The sequence below is a fragment of the Panthera leo genome, chromosome D3 (genome assembly GCF_018350215.1).
Source record: "Panthera leo isolate Ple1 chromosome D3, P.leo_Ple1_pat1.1, whole genome shotgun sequence".
Classification (NCBI taxonomy): Eukaryota; Metazoa; Chordata; class Mammalia; order Carnivora; family Felidae; genus Panthera; species Panthera leo.
Window position 1 is genome coordinate 86,419,998 of NC_056690.1, and position 24,162 is coordinate 86,444,159.

A 24,162-nucleotide genomic window follows, 5' to 3' on the forward strand; every position below is an offset into this window, starting at 1 on the left:
AAGTCTAAATGGAGATTGAATAAATTCAATAAGCATCTTATAAGCTTTGCGATTTTTCATTGGGAGGCTAATACTTTCACCTCTAATTATATCACGCTTTTCTCTTAAGTTAACTAGAACATTGATCTGTGGGGCAGAGACTGGTGGCTGCCTAACCACTGACCAGCAGAGGACTGCGTCACTAGATATGGCGGTGAGCCCAGCTGAAGGGCTCCACTCTTTCACCTCCCTTGCAGCTGAGAGTGACCATGAGTGTGCCTGTGTTCTGTCCAAGAAGATGTGAGCCAAGTTGTTGGGAGTGGTCTTACAGGAAGGATCCCTAAAAAGGCGGGGACATCTTTTCCTCTCCTTTTCCTTCTAGACATCCATGAGACGACTACCTGAACAAGGCGTGCTTTCCAAGACGTGCTATCAAAGATGGGAGAGCAGAAGGATGGACACTTGAGCCCCTGAGGACCCTGTGAGCGAAGGAACGGCCCCTTGGGGGCTTCCTACATGTAAGAAAAAACACTACAACAGAAAAAAGAAGAAACTTCTCTTTTACTAAAGCCATAGTTATTTTCAGTTTTCTACTCTGCAAATCATGGCTTTTCCTAACAAACTGTAAACCAGGTATCATATCTATAAACTGATACATGACAATCCAGTGTTCATGATAAATATCACCAGAAAATGATTAAAAGTAGTTCTCCATTTTATAATCTGCGTTTTTATAATCTCTTTCCATGGCAAGCCAAGGGAAGAATGTTCTAATAGAGTATCTGAGGAAAGCATGTTCTCAGAATTTGCCCAGAACTGCAAGCAATCTGCTTGCTACCAGAATGCTCAGTATCACCGCCCAGATGAACCAAATGGGACGCAGACGTTCCCAAGGCACAGCCGTGGGTAGAAGTAAAGCCACAGGGAAAGACATTATTCACAAAGGAAAAATGCATGAAAGAATTCATGTCGTGGAGTCTACATTGAAACACATATTTTTCTCTTGGCTTTCAGGCAAAATTAGTTACAAGAGAAATTTATTGAATGCTACCTTGTAGATCTTTTGTGAAACGTTATTTTAAAAGAGCATAACTTTTTTCTGAAGCAGATTTCTCAAGTGCAGAAGGAGCAAATGAAATGCAAAGATGAACGTTGTTGGGAACATTTAAAACAGGATCACGCTGAGCTCATCACATCTTGCTGCCAAATCTCAGAATCCTGGGGTCTTGGCATAGTCTTTCGTACATCCTGAGCTTTGGGGCCCAGCATCCTCTCACCCAGTCCTAGCTGACTTACTATTTAAAATTTATAAGGAATTTCCCATGAGGAATAGTTTTTAACTGGAAGAATAAACTCTAAGTTGCCCATTCACAGGAACAATAGCATTTAATCATCCGATCCCATTGACTTTCTGGACTGCAGCAGGTCAGCAACAGACTGATGGAGGAAAATGGCTACCCTCAAACTGATGGATTCTTTAAGCTGAGGTTTTCTTTTGGATGCTATGTTTTTATTTCTTGTATTTTTTAGTCAAATTGGGAAGGAGCAATATTTCACCAACTCACAGTCAATCTGAACAACCTGACAAGCAGGATAAAATGTACCAGATCTATCTAGCTGCCCCTAACACCTCTACGCCGTGCTTTTCCAAGACTCAGGCTCTCCGTGATAGCTTGATGAGCTCAGCGACCTCAGGACTGTGAACACGTCCCCACCAGAAACTGACAATCCTTTTGGAATGCTGAAACCTCAGTTTTGACAACATAACTCGTCTCCCAGCCTATCCCACCCCCAAAGAAATAGAAGGGTTGCAAGGGCACAAAGGATTTAATGTTTTAATGAGAAAGAGCCAAGTTTGTGAGAACTATACGAGAGTAACTAATCACTAATAACATCCAAGGGACAATCAACTATGTACCAGGTACTATGCTGGGCACTCGAACCTGTCCCCAACTTTACAAGGCAGGTGTCCTCGTCCCCGGTTACAGCAGCAGAAATGGCCCCGAGGCTGCCCCAGGGCCGCCATCGCCGTGTACGGATGAAGCCACAGCTGACGCCAGGTCCACGTGGCTCCGGAGCCCAGTTCCCTTAACCACGTGGTTATGGTCTCTCATTCCGTAAGAGAACTTGTATGCATGCCTGGCTATGGCAACAGCGGCAACGCTCATCATTGTTCCTACCCATCAGGCTGCCAAATCTGAGGAACATCATGAGTCAAGCAGCAGATCTCAGGAAATGGGGAGAGACAAGGTGCAGCCACAAAGACTAATGATGTATGATTACTACAGATGATGAGTGTACTTAATACTACAAAGGGAAGTTGACAACCTGCAGTTAACTGGGCAATTCTATTTTTCACTCCATTCTTTACAGAACAAAGAAAAATACAGCCAGTTACTCATTTTTGAAAGTGATTTTAGGAAGAGTAGGAAAGGCTCCATCTAGGTCTCCTAAGCATTCTACTTTTTCCTGTTTTCGAAACGAAAGGCTGCCTCCTCCCACAATCTGCTCAAGGTCCTAAATTCAGAGCCTCTGTATCAATGTCTGCGCATCATGGTGGAAACGGTACAGGCTTCGTGTGCATTCACAGCACACCAGCAATACTAACCCAACCAACCAAAAAGGCCAGGAGATGGGAAATTTGGAGACCATGAGGCATGAACTGGTCCCCGACACCTATTTTCTGAATCTTTGCCTAAACCAGAGATGGGTGATAGAAAAAACACTTGACTAGCACTCAAGACACCCAAACTCAAGTCCTATTTCATTAGTAAGTAGCTGGCTAATGTTCAATCATTTTCAAGTTCTAGGCAGTTTTCTACAAAAGAAGGGGATTAATTGTTGGTTCTCAAACTGTGGTCAGTGTAAAGACCACCTGGGGACGTCACTAACAATACTCCCGGACGTTGGCCTGAGACTCCGCTTCAGTGGGTCCCGGAATCCGCATTTCAACAAGCTTAGGGGATTCCGATGCTCAGGGCTCCCCAAGTTAGCACCAAGACAGCTGCTGAAATAGTGGGCCGGTGACCTTAGGAACCTTCTGCTTACCAGTTTCCCCACTGGCTGGCTAGACACAATCTGAAGAGACACAGAAGGGAAGGGCTGCCGTCAGGACCAGGAACACTACCTGCCCCTGAGGCTCAGGTCCCTGGACACCAACAGATGGCAGTGCAACTTTTCCTGAAGCCATTACCTCTGGTCCTTTTCTGGGTGACAGTCCTCCTGGGCTTCAGCAGGTAACATCCCCCACTGGTTTGAGCTACTGGGCTACAAATCCCCACCCCCCACCACCATGGTATTACCTTGAACTGCTACAGAACATAATCAGTTACAACTCTTCCTGATTCCAAAGATATGAGGCAAAGGATACCCTGATATGTCAATCAATCAATGAACCATACAGGAAATGATTATTTCCTTGGAGAGATCTGATTTTTGTAGAAAAAAACAGTTGTTAGCCATAAGATCCAAATACAAAGACAGGAATTCCAATGAGGAAAAAAAAAAAACAAAGAAGCAGCACAGCATAGCTAGACAGGCAGCCACAGACAAACTACCTAGCCACACTCAACCTCCATTTATTCACCTCTAACATAGGGATAACAGTAATTTAGAGGAAGACAGATTAAATAATAAACGTTCTAAGAATAGCGCCCTGTGACATAGAAAGAGCCCTTTAAATGGAAGTTACAAAGAAATCCATCTCATTATTCATCAGTGGGGGCTTACAAGGTAATAACAAGAAAACGGCACAGAATGTAAGAAACCAGGAGAAAAGGTGGAAATAATTCCCGATTCCTGCTCTCAGAATCAGGTGAATTTTTCAGAATACTGGCATGTCTATTTCTTTGAGTTAACTTAGGCAGCCCAGAAACTTCTGAACTTCCTAGACCTGTTGTTCTAATCAATAATTTTCAGACACTTACAACTTTTTCTGCTTCTATTTCAATATTTAACAACTATTCTGTGCTCATGCTTCTAGCTTAAATAACATCTTCTGACTTATTTTAGTGATGATGGCAATTTGCTAAAGCACTTTAAAACTGTTATTTTGGGGGGGCACCCGTGTGGCTCAGTCAGTTGAGTGTCTGATTCTTGATTTCAGCTCAGGTCACGATCCCAAGGTCGTGGGATTGAACCCTGTGTCGGGCTCTGTGCGGAGCATGGAGCCTGCTCAAGATTCTTTCTGTCCCTTTGCCCCTCTCCCCTGCTCGCTCTTTTTCTCCAAAAAAAAAAAGTGATTTTTCTGTTAACAATTCAAACTTTCCTATAAATAATGAGTGTACATAACTATGTGTGTGCATGTATACACACACATATATATTTTTCTTTTCTTAGACACAATTTTCTTACTTTTAAAAGTGTTGGGAAAACTGCCAAAAGTGATCCACACTTGAATTGATTCTAATTTAAGTTCTCAGTTCAGAACCACATGCCAGTTAAGGTTACATCATGAATGCCTGACAGAATTTGTTCCTGCTAGATTGATTTTATTAAGTCTTAACTCTTCATGATGTTTTGGGCTGAGCTAGAATTTGAACACAGGCTCCATCTGATCATAAGTTCTATTTCTTCCCTCATTATTACACAACATTTCAGAAGCTGAGAGGTGAAAATAATAAAATATAGCAGGTTAACAAATCATATACAAAGGAGTTAATATCACTAAAAATTGCATAAAGAAGCTACTCACAAAATCATAGACGTTTACATGCAAGTATCTCTTCACCAATGTAGATGCCCTGGGCAAAATAAAAGTTTGTGAAACAAGGATCTGTACTGACAAGAGTCAGATTCCATGTAATAAATTAAGGAAGAAAAGGGAATCAGAATTAGTAATTCCTCCAATTACCGCAATTCATATTCATGATACTGATCAAAGTCTGCAAGCAGCAATTATTAGTCAATTTTCAGTTTCTAAAAATACTTTATTAAATAACTGTTAAGTAGGATTTTTACAAAGCAAATTGCACAAAAAAAGGTAAAAATGTTTATGTTCCCAAAAGTTCCTGTGCCTCTTTTTTTATCATCTTCTTGTCGGCTGCTCTTTCTCACGGAGCCAGTACAAAGGGGCAGAACGAGGACGTCTTCCGTTCTGCTCCTCATCCGGAAGGAAGGCACAGCACCCTGCAGAGACTCAGCGTGTCTCTAGCTAAGAGTTGCTACACGGAGTCTGCTTCAAGGTGGGCTCACCTGGGGTGGCCGTCAGCCTCCAGGCTCCTTCACGGTGCTCAGGAAGAATTAAGAAGCTGAACGAGGTTTTCGAGGCATTTCATATAATAGGCATTTAGCGGGGTTTCTTCTGAGTTTGAGAAAGCTGAAAGAGAAAAATAAGAGTATGGAAGAGTAAGTTTATGAAACTCAGTACTGCACTTAAGAGCGGCCAGAATTCATACTTATTTTTTAAACAAGGTACTTCCATAATGGCTGCCATTACCTATAATGCCGAATGAACGCCTTGCTCTTTTTTTTGCCCCATCCCTCCTAATGCCTAAACTCTGACATAACTCAATTATTCGGTACCTCTAGAAACTCATGGTCACAGCAAGAAACCAACCAAAAAAACTATAGACCACTTATAAAGAATCAGACTACAAAAAAATTCATTACTAACTAATTAGTAACAAAATAACTAACTAACACAAACTAATAACTAAAAGACTCCGTACAGTACAAGGAGGACACAGTACAGTGCCTTAGCATAAAAAAGTGTTCAAAGAATAATGCTCATTGAAAACCTGTGTCACTTAAAACGAAAAACGAACTGTGAAAAGAAAACCCTGCCTCATATCATGATCACATCACAGGGCTGAGGGGATACAAGGGCAATGGGATCTATTCTCGGAAGACTGTAGTTCAACTCCCTGATGTTAGATCAAAGTTTTCTGTTCAAGGTCAATTCTAATTGGGCCCAGCTCTTATCACCTAAGAACACACTACGGCACAGCGGTAGCCACTGGCAAAGGACATTTAGTGCAAGAAAAAGAAAAGGAGTTGGAGAAAGATCACAGACACGTTTCAAGAAATTATTGTATCTCAAACCTTCATCTATCAAAACATTTTATTATTTAAAAGGTGACGTAATGAAGAGCATGGACCAGTGTTGAAAACGGTCTTTTCGCCGTGAACTATCCAAGTATTTCACTAATCACAGAATTCACTGAATAGCTTCCAAGGTTAACTGTAATCTCTTTCATAATAAAACTTACTTTTCTTTGCTAACGAATATGCTTCATCCACTCTTCTTTTTATTGATGGGTTTTTCAAAGTTGTTTTTGCCTGGAGATAACATAGAGCAACCCAAGAATCAGACTTCTTCCCACACGCCAAGGATCAGGACACTACAGTACTAAAGCCACCACTGCTGACCGCAAGCACTGAGCAGATTATCAGGAAGCACGACAATGTGGTCAGGGGGATTAGACAGAAGCACATCCCCCTGGGTCGTCGCCCACATCCTTCCCTCTCTAACTTGACTCTTCTCTGCTGCTCCAAGTTCTTTGTCCCCTGCCCTGCCCTTTACCCCTTCTCTCCTAATCTCAAGTCTTAAAGGAAGACTCAGTCTTGGTTTCAATATTTCATATTCCCTCAAGCCCCAGATTTCAGATTAAAATATATCAAACGGTACCAGGTGGTCAACAAATATTTACTAAGTGACCGTAAAGTGCCAAACCCCGTGCTAAGCCTTGGGGACACACGGTGAAAGCGACAGCACAGCCTTTCGCCTCTTGTGCTGTCAGCCAGCGGGGAGAGCAGGCAGCACAGACAAGGGACTATCAGCTGAGAGGGCACCATTCGGGGACGGTGTCTATGGGAACGCTGTCTGTCACTGGCCACTATTTAATGGCTAGATACCCAAGGGCACTTCTCTCAGGAACGAGATGTCTGCAGTGAAAGAGAAGACCAAAGGCCAGAGAGGGCAAGTGCGAGGCTGCACCTGCTATCGCTCCCTTGCGGCCGGCCCTGTGCTGCAGCCTTCCAGGAATCGGGTCCTCTCAAAACTCAGCGGCGACACAGGCTAGACAAAGAGGAATCACACAGCTGGATAAAACTTCGTTATTTGGGTTTTATTTCAGGATATATTTTTCCCGAATACGTCTTTTAACAGAAATGATCTATACTAACACTACATCAATATGCCAAATCAAGTTATACCAACAGGGAGAATTCACCCAAAAGAGACAGACAGCCTTCTGAAATGAGACATCCTGTTAATTAAATGACAATGATTTCAACTGATGGCTCACTAATTGTATAAATGCACAAGACAATAAGGTCCTTGAGTTCGTTTTGTTGTTGTTGTTGTTGTTTAAAATGTAGCTGATACTCCTCTGGCGCCCCTGGCTGCACTCTCAGAGGCTTGGATTTGCCCCTGGCTAGAACAATGACTTTAAAAACTGACCTTTTGATAATTGTGAATCAGAGCCCAAAGCGCAGCTGCTCCAATCCTCTGAGCATGTTGATTCTCGCTTTCCAGACAGGCAGCTAGCACACTAATGACTTTTTCTAATAATAAACACATTAGGGGGAAAAAAACAAAAGTTCAGTCCCAGACATCACAATGCATTCTGATCTTGGACTAGTCAGATACTCCCTTTGCCCCCATCAGAATACATACAAAGTTGGTATCACTAGACTGTGGCAAAAACAATCTGGTAAACCATACGTGGGAGGACAACCTCACAACAAACTATCTTCATGACGGGCACAGAACAGTCATGGCAGCCTAATTCTTTTGGCCCTAATTCAACAAAGGCACATCCATTTAAACAACAATAGTGCAGAAGTAAGTAATTATACAAAGAGTTGTATAAATGAGCTGTTCAATTATAGTTCACATTTTGGTGTGCAGGAAAACAGATGTGCTCTTATGATAAATTATAAAGACCATTATACAAACATCAACAGCATGGGTTACTATATAAAACAATAATCAAGAAATACCAAATTAGTTAAGCCTTTTAAAAAAGGACTAAACATTTTAGAGAAATGCTTTTGTGTATTTATGTGTCAGAGGAAAAAGTGATTTAAAGGCATATCAACCCACAAGATGTGTCCCCTTTTTGCATAGCTAGGCAGACTGTGAAATCAAGACTTACAAGTTATCTGCAGCATACTATTCATTTTAAGGGAAGACACAGAGAAGTCCAGTCCCAAGGAGATTTGTCAGGGTGTTTCAGAAAAGTATATGAACCTATCTTATGACTAACTTTTATATATTTTATTGTATCAAATTATTTTTCCTCTAAAATCTATGTTTAAAAGCATGTTCCATTTTTAAGCTCAGAGCCTGGAGCCTGTTTCAGATTCTGTGTCTCCCTCTCTCTGACCCTCCCCCGTTCATGCTCTGTCTCTGTCTCAAAAATAAATAAACGTTAAAAAAAAAATTAAAAAAAAAAAACAAAAACAACATTTGATGATACTCGGAGAAACACATGCTCAGAGCTTGTTATTGGGAACCCTCTCTCTCTCTCTAACCACTCCCCCCTCTACTGGATGCATCTAATTAAATGGTAACCTGGTTGAGGGCAGAGTCTATATCTGCTCACTGATAAATATTCCAACCACAGTGCCAGTGTATTTTAGAGGCTCAATAAATACCAGTTGGATGAAAGATTCCATAACTTGGGGCACCAGGGTGGCTCAATCAGTTAAGTGTCTGGCTTCAGCTCAGGTCATGATCTCGTGGTTCACAAGTTCAAGCCTGAGTCCAGCTATGTGCTTAACAGCTCGCTCAGAGCCTGGAGCCTGTTTCAGATTCTGTGTCTCCCTCTCTGCCCCCACCCCCCCTTCTCTCTCTCTCTCTTTCTCTCTCAAAAATAAATAAAACATTAAAAAAATTTTTTTAAAGAACGATTCTGTAACTAAAGCAACAAAAATGCTGTTTAGGTGATTCTATTTAGTTTTTATTTTTTTATTTCATTTATTTATTTTTTTAATTTTAAATCTTTTACAGAAAAAAAAAAAAAAGCTCCATAAAGTGAATTCTGTACCATCAAGAGACAGTGTGGAAGGTACACAGAGTGCTGAACTTTCTGCCAACCAGCCCCTACTCCTTACCACCCACCTCCTCCCCATTCCCTGGCTTCCCTGGCTTTTCCCATAACTTCCCCATAATTAGCCTATATAAATAGTTACCCGATGAAGCTCATTATGTGCGGTTGTAGGTGACAGCTCGTACTCTTAGGGCACATCACCCAATGAAAGGGTGATTCCCATGTGTTTCTCTATCATCAAATGTTTTTTTTTTCTTTTTTAATTTTTTTTTTTTTTTAACGTTTATTTATTTTTGAGACAGAGACAAAGCATGAACGGGGGAGGGTCAGAGAGAGGGAGACACAGAATCTGAAACAGGCTCCAGGCTCTGAGCTGTCAGCACAGAGCCCGACGTGGGGCTCAAACTCACGGAGTGCGAGATCATGACCTGAGCCGAAGTCGGACGCTTAACCGACTGAGCCACCCAGGCGCCCCTACCATCAAATGTTTTAATACAGTGTACTAAACTTAGCATATAACCCCTGATCTAAAGAAGTTTATAATAACTCTTTCTACCAGTTACTATCTCTTAAGCATTTTTTTCAAAAAAATTTTTAATGTTTATTCATTTTTTTGAGACAGAGAAAGAGAGCATGAGAGTGGGGAGGGGCAGACAGAGAGGGAGACACAGAATCTGAAGTTGGCTCCAGGCTGTGAGCTGTCAGCACAGAGCCCAACGCAGGGCTCGAACTCACGAACTGAGATCATGACCTGAGCTGAAGTCTGAAGCTTAACCGACTGAGCCACCCACGCACCCCTCTTAAGCATTTTTTTTTTTAATTTTTTTTTTTAGCATTTACTCATTTTTGAGAGTGAGAGAGACAGAGCATGAGCAGGGGAGGGGCAGAGAGAGGGAGACACAGAATCAGAAGCAGGCTCCAGGCTCTGAGCCATCAGAACAGAGCTCGACATGGGGCTCAAACTCACAGACTGCGAGATCATGACCTGAGCTGAAGTCGGACGCTCAACCGACTGAGCCACCCAGGCACCCCAAGCATTTTTAATAAAGTACATACATAGATCAATTAATGTGATGCCCCCACTGATGATGCAACAGGGTAAGTTTTTAAAAATACATTTCATTGTGAGATATAACACGGTTACAAAAAAGGCACATTAAAATAGATATGAAGTGAGCACCTACAAACACATATAAATAACCCCAAAAGATAACAGTAAAATGTAGCTAGATAAGTAGGAAATGAGTTTTACTTACTACTTTTCTTCTTAGTATAATTGATTTAATTACACATTTAGGGATGCCATCTTTATAGTTTTCAGAGCATAGGACTTTCACCTCCTTGGTTTTTACTCCTAGGTATTCTTTTTTGGCACAACTGTAAGTGGGCTTGTTTTCTTAATTTCTCTTTCTGTTACTTCATTATTAGTGTATAGAAACACAACAGTTTCTGTATATTGATTTTGTATCCTGCGACCTTACTGAATTCATTTATCAGTTCCAGTAGTCTTTTTGATGGTCTTTTCTGTATATATCATAATGTCAACTGCAAAGAGTGACACTTTCACTTTCTTTCCAATCTGTACGCTTTTTCTTTTTCTTGTCTGTGGCTAGGAATTCTAGTACTATGTTGAATAAAAGTGGTAGAGAGGGCACATCCTTGTCTTGTTCCTAATCTTAGGGGAAAAGCTCTGTTTTTCACCACTGTGCATGATGTTATCTGTGGGTTCTTCATATATGGCCTTTATCATATTGAAGTACGTTCCCTCTAAACCTACTTTGTTGAAGGTTTTTATCACGAATGGATGTTATACTTTGTCAAATACTTTTTCTTCATCTATTGAAATGATTGTAAGGCATTTATCCTTTCTTTTACTGCTGTGATATCACATTGATTGATTTGCACATACTGAATCATAGTTGAAACACGGGAATAGAATGAATCCTACTTTATCTTGGTGAATGATTTTTTTTAACGTGTTCTTGGATTCGGTTTGCTAATACTATGTTGAGGATTTTTGCATCTATGTTCATCAAAGATACTGGCCTATAGTTCTCTTTATTTGTAGTATCTTTATCTGGTTTGGGTATCAAGGTAATGCTGGCCTCAGAGAATAGTTTGAGAATAGGTATAACTCTTCTTTAAATGTTTGGTAGAATTCACCTTTGAAGCCATCTGGTCCTGGACTATTGTTTATTGGGAGTTCTTAATAACTCATTCAGTTTCATTACTGGTAATCAGTCTGTTCAAACTTTCTATTTCTAACTGATTCAGTTGGGGGAGGTTCTATGTTGCTAAGAATCTGTGCATTTCTTCCAGGTTGTCCAATCTGTTGCCATATAATGTCTCATAATATTACAATTCTTTGTATTTCCGTGGTATCAGTTGTTATTAATCCTATTTTTGATTCCATTTGGATCCCTCTTTCATTTTTTTTTTTTAATGAATTTGGCTAAAGGTTTAGCACATTTGTGTTGATCTTTTCAAAGAATCAGCTCCTGGACTTCATTGTTCGGTTCTACTGCTGTTTTGGTTTCTATTTCATTTATTTCTGCTTTGGTCTTTATTGCTTCCTTCCTACTACTGGTTTGGGGTTTTGTTTGTTCTTTTTCTAGCTCCTTTAGCTATAAGGTTAGGTTGTTTACATGAGATTTTTCTTGAGGTAGGCCTGCATTGCTCTAATCGTCCCTTTTAGAACAGCTTTCGCTGCATCCCAAAGATTTTGGACTGTGGTGTTTTCATTTTCATATGTCGCCATGTATTTTTTGCTTTCCTCTTTGATCTCCTGGTTGATCCAGTCATTGTTTAGTAGCATATGATTTACCTTCCATGTAAATCTCCAGAGTTTTCCTTGTGGCTGATTTCTAGTTTAATAGTGCTGTGGTCAAAAATGATGTATAGTAGGACTTCAAACTTTCTGAATTTGTTAAGACTTGTTCTGTAGCCTAATATAGGATTTGTTCTGGAGAATGTTCCACGGACACTTGAGAAGAATGTTTTTTCTGCTGTTTTAGGATGGAATGTTCTGAATATACCTGTTAGATCCGTCTGATCTGCTGTGTCATTCAGAGCCACTGTCTGCTTGTTGAAGTTCTGTTCGGATGATCTGTCCATTCATGTAAGTGGGGTGTTAAAGTCCCCTACTATAACTGTGTTACTATCGATTATTTCCTTATGTTTGTTAGTAGGTGCTTTATGTATTTGGGTGCTCCCATGTTGGGTACATAAATATTTATAGAATTTGTTTGGCTATTATTTCAAATCTTTCAATTTTTCACTTTCCTATCGCCTGCAAACATTCCCAAGTTTGTCACTTATTTTTCTAAATATGGTATAACTAAATTTATCTTTAAATCTGTGTTTTATAATTATAATATCTGAAGCCTAGGCAGATAAGTTGGTATATTTCTCCCTGCTGGTTCTTCCTCATGTTGCCATGTTTCCCGATGGGATTGGTCACATTTAACTGTATACTAGTGAATACTTCTGAAAAATTAGTTGTGGAGGTTCTCTGAGGCTTAGTGTGCACTTGTCCTCCATCCATCAGAGTGGCAGATTGCTTCTGCTAAGCACCCAGAAGCACTGTCGATCAAGGTTCGGCTCAAACCAGGTCATAGGCCATTCAGTCTATGCATCTGTGGGGTGCAGAGCTGTGGGGAGCAGTCTGTGGTGCCCATTCTCACACTTGTTCTTCTTTTCTTTATAATCACCCGGATGTGGGTTGGGGGACCAATTTAATTTTGATTCGTCTTTCGCTTAAGAGGCTAGGTCTTTGGGGTTTATACAATACAGCCAAGATGGCCCCAAACTCCCCCTGTCGTGCATACTCTCAACTGTATTTCCCTGACTCCTTGGCATGCCTGAACAAAAGCCAAGCATACAATGTTGGCAAATGTCCTCGAGACAAAAAATGCACATTTCCTGTATATATTTTGTGTCTCTCTAGGCACAGACTTTCAATCAAAATGGGCCTGGGAGTTTCCCACTATCTTTTCAGTTCTTCAATTTCTTTAAGGTAAATTTTGATATATTTTATCTAGCATATTTTTGTTGTTTTCAGAACAGACCTTGCCTGACATTTATAGAAACAAGGAATACTCTGGCTCTATTTTTCCAAGCCTCACAACCTACTCTATTCTTGACCATCAAAACCAGAGGTTTGGGCACTAATTATCAGAATTATGCAGTCTTACATGGTAGATTTTTAAGCTAGGTGCCTCTGCAAAGCCCTCCCTCTGGATCCCCAAGGGGAAAAGGCCTGCGACATGCCTCCAAAGATCCATACAAAAACTGCACAGTTGCTGCCTCTTATCCCTGCCTTGGAGGCCCCGATGTCATGTCTGTGGAGCTGAGGAAGCTCCTTCTTACCAAAAGTTTGCCCATGTGCTTTAAGCTAAGGAAGAAGAGAGAGCATCACTGTTACAAAGAAAAGCTAAAAATAAATCCAGAGGGAAAATGCAGACTTCTCCTTGAGTTCCCTTAAGCTGTCCTTTTTCCAACTCTCTTAGTAAGAAAATTGCAGTGAGTAGTCCCCAAAGAAAAAACTTTCTGAGAAAGAATAACAGATGAGAGCAGGCATGGGAAAAGATCTCTCACGTAGCTACCTCACTGCCCTATGTGGCAGGGCCTATCATTATCCCTCTCTACCAAACCAAGGGCTGAGGCACAAGCCCACGGTGGCCAGCACAGCATCCGTAGAGGAGCTATGGAAAAGCAGAGCTCAGATCCACAGTTCATCTCACTACGTTAAAAGCTGACTGAGCTTCTAAAATCTTTCCCTATATTTCAATAGTTATCAGAAAAAGAGAAGCACCAGCACACACGGGAGAACATAAGCATAATCACTGACACTCACTTAGAAACTCCACATGTCACAGGAAAACACCTGTAAGAAAACACTAAGTACAAAACATGAGAGGAAAACACAATTAGCCCATCTGGAGCAGCCACTACGCTCCATAAATGGTTCCAGGCACTTCATGTGTGTTTATAAACTGATTTCTAGAGCCCACCTCTTTTTATTTCCCCCAAACAATGCGATGCCTCCTTATAAAACTCCCTCCCTATAAACGTCACACTCTACTCACAGAAACAGCACATGGCTGTAGAAACAGACCTTTCCATTTCCCTCTTTCTGTTTCAAAATTATTCTGAATCCTCACCTCCACCTGTCCTACATCTCAGAGAATCGGGTCTCTGTAAGGCTAATTTCACCATTTGGTCTTGGATCCTGAACTCTCCTGCCTACTCAAGAGCTCTCTCAATCACTGAATATTCACTGAATGCTCACTAGTGACAGGCACAATTCTAGATGCCAAGTGAAGAAAAAAGACAGAAACCTCTTGACCTCCTAGGAGCTAATGTTCTAGTGTGGGCAGACTAGGAATGAACAGATATATGCCAAAAACATATGCCAAAAACATATGCCAAAAAACATCACCTGGTGGTAATGTCAACAGGGAGGGAGAGGAGAGAGTGAGAGAGAGAAGGACGGGAGGCAGGAAGAAGGATGAAGGATGTGGGGGTTATCACGTTGGCAGGTTGGTCTGAAGAGGCTTCACTGACACCGCAGCACCTGCTCAAAACCCAGGGGAGCCAGGAGAACAGAGATGGGAGAAGTCAGGGTGAGGCCAGAGAGCGCCCACGCCAGACTCCTCCTCCCTACCACCTCCGGGATCCAGTGCAGCCACCAACAGCAAGACTCCTGGCAGCCACTGGAGGGCTGGAGCCATGTCTGGTTCATCCCTGAGGACAGGGGTCACACCTGATTCATTCCAATGGCCTCTGCCTCCCACACTGCCTTGAACACAGTGGTGCTTAACAAATAGTTGGCAGATTACTTATAAAACATTTTGTGTTTTACTCTAAATGGAATACTGTACGAATGACCACATGTATAAATGGGGGTGTGTGTGTGTCTGTGTGTGTGTGTGTGTGTGTGTGTGTGTGTGTGTGTGTGTGACGTGAATACTCACCATTAGCCAGGATCTTGGGCTTATTGGCAGGACTGAAGCAAATATTATGAAAAATAAGGAGAGGTATACACGGGCTGCTCTTATGCTTGTATTTGCTCATCTCTGTAAGCAAGTCCAAACAGCCATCCAGCCTCAGGATCATTTGTTGGCCATCTTCTCCAAGTGAGATATTCAAGAGTAACTTCAACCAAAGAATGGTCAGATTACTGAGATGTTTATTTCCTCCTTTTGGCAATGTTAGAGACAGAAAGTTCTGTAAGAAGTTACTCTGTGGATAAACAGAGAGAATATTATTTTCTTCTTGACTCTTTTCATTATTTTCTTTGTCCCTTGGAGACCAATTAACTAGCATTCTGCTCTTCTTTTCCCAACTTTAATTTCTCCTTCCTCCTAACAACTTCCAAATACTCCCATCTAAACTGTTTCCAGGTATAAGTGAAAAAATTAAGGAGAACAAAATAGTGCTCAAATTTTTAATTCTTACTAATTCTTTCCTGACGATGGATAAACTAACTACATATAGTCAACTCTTAATTATTTAGGATGGATAATTCCAGTTGGGGATTATTTCAGGCCTCCTGAGTTCTCTCTCTCTGCCTGCCTTCTGGCAATTTTGCTACTCATTAAAAACTATCCTATGGGGAGGAAAAAGAAAACAAAACCCAAGTCAGTCTTGGATACCAGTTAACAACTCTAGTAGTACTGAGCAGACCGGAATCTTTATAGCTACAAGTGTGCTTAAAAATGAAAAAAAAATCTGGGGGAGCCTAGTTGGCTCAGCAGGTTAAGCGTCCAGCTCTTGATTTCAGCTCAGGTTATGATCTCATACTTCATGGGATTGAGCCCCATGTGCACTCTGCACTGACAGTGCAGAGCCTGCTTGGGATTCTCTCTCTCTCCCTCTCTCTCTGCTCCCCCCTCGCTTGCATGCACTTTGTCTCTTAAAATAAACAAACAAACAAACATTAAAAAAAATTTTAAAGTGCAACTGAGCATCCAACTCTTGATGTCGACTCAGGTCATAATCCCAGGGTCGTGGGATCAAGCCCTCCATTGGGCTCCACACTGACCATGGAGCCTGCTTGACATTCATTCCCTCCTTCCCTCCCTTCCTCTCTCTCTCTCTCTCTCTCTCTCTCTCTCTCTCTCTCTCTCTCCCTCTGCCTTGCCCCCTGCTCACACTCTCTAAAAAGTACAATAAAATAAAATTATCTACATGTATATCATATATTCACTTTACCCCCACTGCTTATCATTACAGATGAATTTCTCATGGCTACATGCCACCCTAGTAAACTTATAGAGGGGTATCAAAAATATCAGTTGGATATTTTGACCGGAGAACAGAAGTGTGATCACTTAACTTTCTTAACTGTCTGGAATACCAGGCTATAGAGATAGGAGATCTCTCTCCTGCTTAATAATCTATTCTGGCCTATTCTTGGGTTCTCTTGCACCTAAATCAAGATGTTGGCTTGAATCTATTAAACACATTTAATACTGTTACATAAAAGGATTCTGAGTCTAAAAATGAAAGGATATAGAAATGCTGCCTCACTATATTGTGCACCTGAAACTAATATTATTACATTGTGTATGTTAACCAAATGGAATTTAAGTAAAAATTACAAAAAAAAAAAAAAATGAAATTAGCTACAGAAATATTAGCAACATTACCCAAGCAACAAGTAAACTGTGAAACCACATGCCCACTTTGCATTGCACGGTCACTCACACCTACTTCTCATTGCTCAGTCCAAATTGACACCTTCTAGATTTATCCCTTGCCTTTCCTGTTCAGCTACATTCTACCATGATATTGGAGATCTGGAGTGGACACTAGTGATAAAACATATGGCAGTGCTTTCAAGTATAAACATACTATGGGCATTCCTTCTCTTTGCTGGAGCTAAAGATGCTTTTAGACAATTTCCTATACCATGTGGAATGTAGAGAAACATGGTGGAGAGAAACCAGACACTTTAGAGTCTTGTTGTACAAAAGTGCTGGTTATGTCTTCTAATGCCCATAGCAGGGTAACGGAGAGGTAGAACTGTTAAGTACCCAGGGCTCATTATAACAGAGCAGCAGAGGAAGGCTCGGGGGTTTCCTAACTAGAGCAGAGGAAAAACAACTTGACTGAGCTGCACCTGAAACAGAGTCGCATGAAATACGTATCGATATATGCTTGAGTACAGAAACAGAGTCATGCATTGAGAGTGGAGGACACCTTAGAGATCATGTTATTTAACCCAGTAAGTTTTCAAATGAAGCAACTGAAGCTTAAAGAGAGAAGGTCTCCTGCTCAAAGTCCCACGTCAAACCCGAGATCGGCAACTTGTTCGGGAGCTCCTGTTCTATTCCACCCGTGTACTCCAGAGGGGAGCGGGGGAAAGCACTGCCCCCGGCCCGTGCTCTCACACGTGTAGGGACGGGGCCACAGACATCCAGTGCAGCGTGACGTGTATATCCACCTGTGGTTCTGGTGGGATAGTGGGTCCCTGATTGCACCTTTTGCCAATTTATACAGTGTGAGCCCTCCCACCATGGCTGATTTCAAGATAGCACGGTGATGTCAACTGGGTCACAGAAGTCCTGAAAATCACCAATGACACTCATGAGTCAGCCTGAGTTAGCTCCAACACACCACTGAAAAGATTGTTCCTTAGTAAAACTGCTATTTATTTGGAGATTGCAGTCTATGTGGGTTTTTTCTGGAGGCGGTGGGGGTGGGGGGCTGACACAGGAGAGGAAACGGAGATTCAATTCTCATGAATACTGTCAACTTTCATAATTTGTCTTGGCCTCCATATAAAGGGAACAAAAACACTCAAAGTACTACTCGTAAATAATAGACATGATCATATTCACAATGTACAGGATCTTCCAAATTAGGGATTCTGGTCATACATATCTAAATATAATCTCACTGAACATGTGTATTACAATTTGTTTAACTCATTCAATCCCTTGTAAAGTACCGTAGGTTAAAAATCAGTGATAAGAAGTCAAGTTTTGGCACTGGAGTCCCAGAGGACTGATAACATCGGTCTAAGCAGGGCAAGATGGCTGTCATTTCACACGTTGTTCTGACTATGTAAACTGAACTGAGATCGCTACTGTTCCATTTGGTCTATGTAAAGACTGGACAGGACTTGTATAATCTCAAATAAATGTAAGACAGCTGTCTTTCTAATTCTAAACCCCTCATTTTTGAGAGAGGTAAAATATGATCCAAAAGTAAGAAGATAAACTGAAAGGAAGTGTAATGATCATCCTCTAGCCTATCCTCTCCATGTGTCATCTATCAATTGGCTTTAAACATAGTGAACCCCTTAATCCTTTCACAGTCTTTTAAACACAACGTCTTGAAATCATAATAATTTAATCCTAGAAACTGAGTTCTAGATTTTTCATACATGTTCTTGATTAGAAGGATTATTCTACTCTTTTTTAAGATATGAAGGACAAATTAAGTACTTACTTTCTGAATTACTCCTTTACAGTCATGAGACAAGGCCAGGTTCGAAAGAAACATAAAAACCATCTGCTGAACTGCAGTGTTCTCAAGAGGCATCTGGGAAGCCAACTTCAGGATACACCCCATCAGAGAGGTGCCAGGCGCTCCTCTATAGGCAGCTTGAACTGGATATGGCCCACAACTTGACCAACAAAGAGAACTGCAACCTGAAAAAACATAGCCTATCATAATGTCATCTTAGTTTTACTATTTAGTTAAAAAAACCTGGGGCATCTGGATAGCTCAGTCATTCAAGCGTCTGACTCTTGATTTTGGCTCAGGTCATGATCTCACAGTTCATGAGTTTGAGCCCCGGGTCAGGTTCCACACTAACAGCATGAAGCCTGCTTGGGATTCTCTCTCTCCCTCTCTCTATGCCCTTCCCCTCCTTGCACGCATGCACTCTCACTAACAAAATAAATAAATAAACTTAAAAAAAAAAAAAAAACAACAAAAAACCTAAGTAGTGAAGCATATCTGCCTATTCAATGACTTATCCACTAATCTATGAACTGCAAATCAGCAGGGAAGGCTAGTGTTGACATCTACATACAGCCTAATGGATTTGCTGTCCTCACTGAGGGTCTAATGATCTAAATGTTTTTTAATGTTTATCCATTTTTGAGAGAGAGAGAGAGCATGAGCAGGGGAGGGGCAGAGAGAGAGGGAGACACAGGATTCAAAGCAGGCTCTGGGCTCCAAGCTGTCAGTACAGAGGCCGATGCAGGGCTCAAACCTACAGACTGTGAGCTCATGACCTGATTCAAAGTCAGACACTCAACCGACTGAGCCACCCAGACACCCCTCAAAAGGGCATTTTAAAACACTAGGTTTATTTTTTCTTAATGTTTGTTTGTTTGTTTGTTTTGAGAGAGAGAGAGAGAGACAGACAGACAGAGACAGAGAAAAGAGGAAATCCTAACCAGGCTTTGTACTGTCAGCGCAGAGCCCGACACAGGGCTTGATCCAACGAACTGTGAGATCATGACCTGAGTCAAAATCAAGAGTCAGACGCACAACCAACTGAGCCACCCAGGTGTGCCTAGATTCATTTTTTAAGAATAAATATGCATAAAAGGTTTTTAAATAGTTCCTTAAAAATACATCTAAATAAAGACCTGTGCAGAAGAAGAGAATTTTAGAAATGGGGGTAAGTTGGTCCAATGCCTTCATTTTACACAAGAAAAAAGAAAAGGAGGAACGTGATAATCCTGGGGTGTGTCCACAGGACGTTTGGTACCAGCCATGTATGCTAGATAAAGGCCAGAGCTCAGAGAAGCCAGTGGCTTGTTCAGAGACACACAGCTCACAAGCAGCAAGAGCCAGAAGCGTCAAGTGGTTTTCCAGAATCCAGTGTTTTCTCAGTAAATTAAACAACCGTATGGGATTTATCAAGGGAGGAAACCAACCATATAAGAATTAGAAATTCATTTTACTGCATTGTAACATAAATCTAAGTGTAATTAAGTTATGACAGTCCATGCAAGGAGGCTAGCTTAAGTATCACTAGATGAGAATCCAATACATTCTGCAAAGTAAAGTCATAAAAGGCAAGTAAACACAAATAAATATAGTGGTCTTGCCTGTATTCACACCAAATCGCAGCATCCAAATAGCAAGGTTTCCACTAGATCCACTAAATGACGGAGTTTTGCTTGAAAACAAACTAGAGAGGAGAATAAAAAGTTTCTTCTCCCATTTAGTAACCTAACCACAATCTCATATTTACAACAATTTTAAGTAAAAAGTGACATATAGTTTCAAAAGTTTTAAAATGTTTCTTTTACTCAATATTTAGCAATTGGTTTTTTTTCCCTCCTTACTTCCCTAAGCCCTGAACTAAGTAGGGAAGGTGGGTGGAGAAGGACAAGGTGCCCACACGGCACAGGAGACAGCTCTGCTGCATGGGCCGAGCCACCAGCAGTGGTGGCGGAGGGACTCAGCGAGAGGAGACCGTCCAAGCAGAAGTAGGGACGAGGAAGTTGGAGGCAGAGCGAAAACAAAACCACCTGTGCTGCCGCGCACTCCACGCCCCACAGTGAAAGTTCAGGAGTTAAGAACTTGAAGGTCTGCTGATGTCACGGGGCCCTGCTGGCCAGAGACGAGCAGCGGGGGCCACAGGAGCGGACGGCCCAGAGCGGGGCGGAGGCCCACGTCCCACTGCCAAGGAGTAAACTGCCCTAAGCACATGGGAGTGAGCAGATGGACTCTGAGCTGTTTTGAGCTCCCGTCCTTTCTCTGTGCATCTTTTGACAACTGGAGAACCAGCCGCTGAGCTGCTGGGTGGCGGCCGGAAGAGAGCACACACACGTAGTGACCGGACCTCACGTGCACGACACTGACTCTCCACGGGGACGTGACTGCTGCCAGCAGTCCTACTCCACCTCCCGGGCAGGCCTGCTTTCCCTCAGCTCGAATGGCTAACTTCGTGCCTTCTCCTCTCTTCTCCATCACCTCCACCCTTGCCTTCACTCACTCTTAGCTGCCGGCCTCTAACATTGCACGGCCCTCAGCAGCTTCTCAGTAAAACGTGTGTTGAGGGAGTGACAAGAGGTGTCCCGATGGCATCAGCTATTACGAGGCCAACTGTATCTAGAGCCACCTTTCATCACACCAGCTCCTACTCTGGAGTCCATAAAAGTTTTAACCTTTATCTGGTTCTTGAGGTCTTACATCGTTAATTTTCACTCTCTCGATTTCCCTATGAAATTCAATTTCCCACTGCCATATAACCAGGTCGGTTTCTCCCTCTCTATTCCCTGAGCTGCCTAATGAGTCCTCCTGGCTGCACAAACACATACTGAAGTATCTTGTGACACCCATAAGAAAGTTTCCCTCTCACCAACATGCCCTCTGTAAGCAGGAGAAACACTTCAAACTGTGTATTTGTTTTTTAGTTCATTTTCACAGCATTATATAAAATTAGTATTTTAGTTTATTACTGAAAGGCAGAATTGGGATCTATTTACCATTTGGAAAATTTGCAGTGTAGACACAGAGTAGCTGCAGGGCAATTTGCATCAATGAATCATCCATCAAAAGCCAAGGCCAGAGTGAGTGCAAGACAGGGACCAGATGAGCTTCAAGAGCTGCTTCCTATTGTGAGAAAGAAATACAGGCAGTATTAGTGTGCACATATGAAAATACAAAATTAAAATCAAATAAAAAAAACCTGTTACCAATATATAAGGAGACAAAAACTGAATTTATCTTTGTTCCGGTTAGGGCAAGCTGGCACAAGAATCCTGCAGACAGATTTAGCACCTTGCCCAGGACTGCCCTGACCATGAGCCTGACCAGTCTCTGGAAGTGCCTTTAACACTGGGGTGACCACAATATACAACTTAGCTAAGAAATGTTAGAAACCAACAAACAAAAAAACATCAAAACAGTTCCTAAATATGTAAATTAAACAGGACAATGATATCTCACTACATTGAATAAACTCTCATAAGTACTCTAAAATGATTAAGAAATGGGATTTTCTGGTTAAGAAAACACTCTGATCAGTTCTGAGTTCTCCCCTCCACCTTCTTTCTCCTCTGTGTTTATGTGTGTGTGTATACGTTGGTAAGTGTGGACAGATCAGAAGTAGAGTACTATCTATAAATAATTGGAATATAGTAAAAGCCAAAATACTATGTCAAATCAATAAATTCTTATGTAATTCATAGTCTTTATTACAAAGATCAGTTACCCCTAGGACGGTATTATGTATAAAATCTATTTGCAGTGGGGCGCTGGAGTGGCTCAGTCTGTTAGGCGTCCGACTCCGGCCTGGGTCATAATCTCATGGTTGGTGAGTTCCAGCCCCGCATCGGGCTCTGTGCTGACAGCTTGGAGCCTGGAGCTGCTTCAGATTCTGTCTCCATCTCTCTTTGCCCCTCCTCTACTCGTGTTCTCTCTCTCTCTCTCTCTCAAAAATAAATAAAATTAAAAAAAAAATCTGTCTGCAGTAATGAGCAATTTTTTAAATGAACAGGAATTACTAGGTAATTCATAGACCTTATGTGCACACATGTAGGTATTTATATTAAATACACACACCCTATACAATTTTATGCAGCATCAATGGCAGAAGAGAGTGGGAAGTTACTACCAGTGTTCAACCCTCTCCATAAGCTCTGAAGTCATTCCCAGTGTTAGTTATTCACCCCACTCTTCATAAGCTTGGAACACAGCCCCACGATGACGAAGACAGAAGTAATTATGTATAAGCTCCGTCTCTACCACTCTGTCCACCTAGTTTATCTGTTTGTTCATCTACTCATCCTTCCTGCCTGGAAGTGCGGAGGAGGTGTTCCTTTGCTGGTGGTCAGGAAGTCCATCTGTCCTCTGAAACACAGCCTCCCCACCTCCTCAGGGACCTTCATCCATCAATCAGTCCTCTTCTTCCTGTCTCTTTAACAACTAGTCCCCAGTTTGCTCACTTCTGTTTATATTCAAGCAGTTTACATGTTAGGAGAAACAAACAGTCTAGACTAACTTCCTTTAATGCTGTGAGTCCTAAATTATTAATGCTGCTTTTCATGACCAAGGTTCTTACTGCTTTCACTTCCCATCTCTTAATCTTCAGCTTTAGTTCAATTTATTTTCTGTCCTGACAGTGCTACCAAGACCACCCTCAGCACTGTGACATCTATTAAAGATCTACTCTTAGTTCATTTCCATGTAGCCTCTCTGTCCTGGAACATCTCCAAACGCTCTCCAGCACTCCCATCCCAGTTGTTTTCCATGTTTAGTTTCTACAGATATGACCTAGGCTTTCGTATATACTCTCTTGGGAAATTTCAACAGTTTATACTGCTGACTCCTAATATCCCCCGCCTATATCCTGCTCAGAGCCCCAGACTCTTGTAATCTACTGATTACCGGCCATTTTCCACCCGGATGTCCCAAAGACCCTTTATATTAACATGTGTGAACCTGAACATTACAATCGCTCATGCCTACAATCTACTCTATTATGCGCACTTGCATTAAAGTAGAGCCTGGAAATCACTCTACATTTCTCTTTTCTCTTCAGTATCTCCCCACCCTCCTTTCCTTCTTCATCTGCCCCAATTCGGGGCTCATCACCTCCTGTCTGACTACTACAGTCTCCGACCTCTAACCTTCCCCACAGTTCATTTACCTTCCAGCCACCATGATCTTCCCAGTATGGAAACCCCTAATGTCCCATGTATACAGACAACGGGGTGAGGCAGCCATGGGTGACTTGGTGAATTACCAAAGCGTACCCAACGGTTAGTACTGGGAGCATGTGATACTCCTCAGGAAGTTGGAACAGGAAAAGAAATTAAGAATCTTTCCCCACAGGACTGTATTTATACTCAAAGAACAATCTATATGCTCTTTTTTGGATTTATTCCTTATTAAACAACTTGGAAATGTAAAAATGCTTTGAGTTATTGAGAGATTACACTTTTCATAGATGGCTAATGTGATACAAATGTAACACTGTATTTCAGTACCCAGCTAGTACCTCATAAATCTATATAAGCAGAGCTGACCTGGAAGGGGTTCCAGAGTATTCCCAGAGTAAGGTGTCATGGATTAATATCAACTACATCCAGCTGCAAGCACATTATTTAGCATAATAGATCACAAATTTAGTAAATGACACCACCATTTTGAGTAAAGAGTTCATATATTGAGAATTTTGGTGAAATGTATAAACAATTCTCAAGTT

General features: G+C 41.6%; 1 protein-coding gene across 10 annotated transcripts in view; it reads right to left on the reverse strand.

Annotated features, from left to right (window-relative positions):
* Positions 1-4,893: 4,893 nt before the first annotated feature.
* Positions 4,894-24,162, reverse strand: part of RTTN (rotatin) — a 161,698-nt gene continuing 142,429 nt past the window's right edge. For 6 of the 10 annotated variants that reach the window (XM_042909791.1, XM_042909792.1, XM_042909793.1 and 3 more), the window contains 6 exons: positions 21,440-21,566; positions 18,435-18,637; positions 14,951-15,218; positions 7,382-7,485; positions 6,189-6,258; positions 4,896-5,296 (listed from right to left, as the gene is read on the reverse strand). In XM_042909791.1, coding sequence (XP_042765725.1) covers positions 5,211-5,296; positions 6,189-6,258; positions 7,382-7,485; positions 14,951-15,218; positions 18,435-18,637; positions 21,440-21,566 — 858 coding nt within the window. In that variant the 3' untranslated portion in view covers positions 4,896-5,210. Of the gene's footprint in view, positions 5,297-6,188; positions 6,259-7,381; positions 7,486-14,950; positions 15,219-18,434; positions 18,638-21,439; positions 21,567-24,162 lie in introns of all 10 variants that reach the window. The other 4 variants (XM_042909790.1, XM_042909788.1, XM_042909787.1 and 1 more) reach the window with 2 other exon arrangements.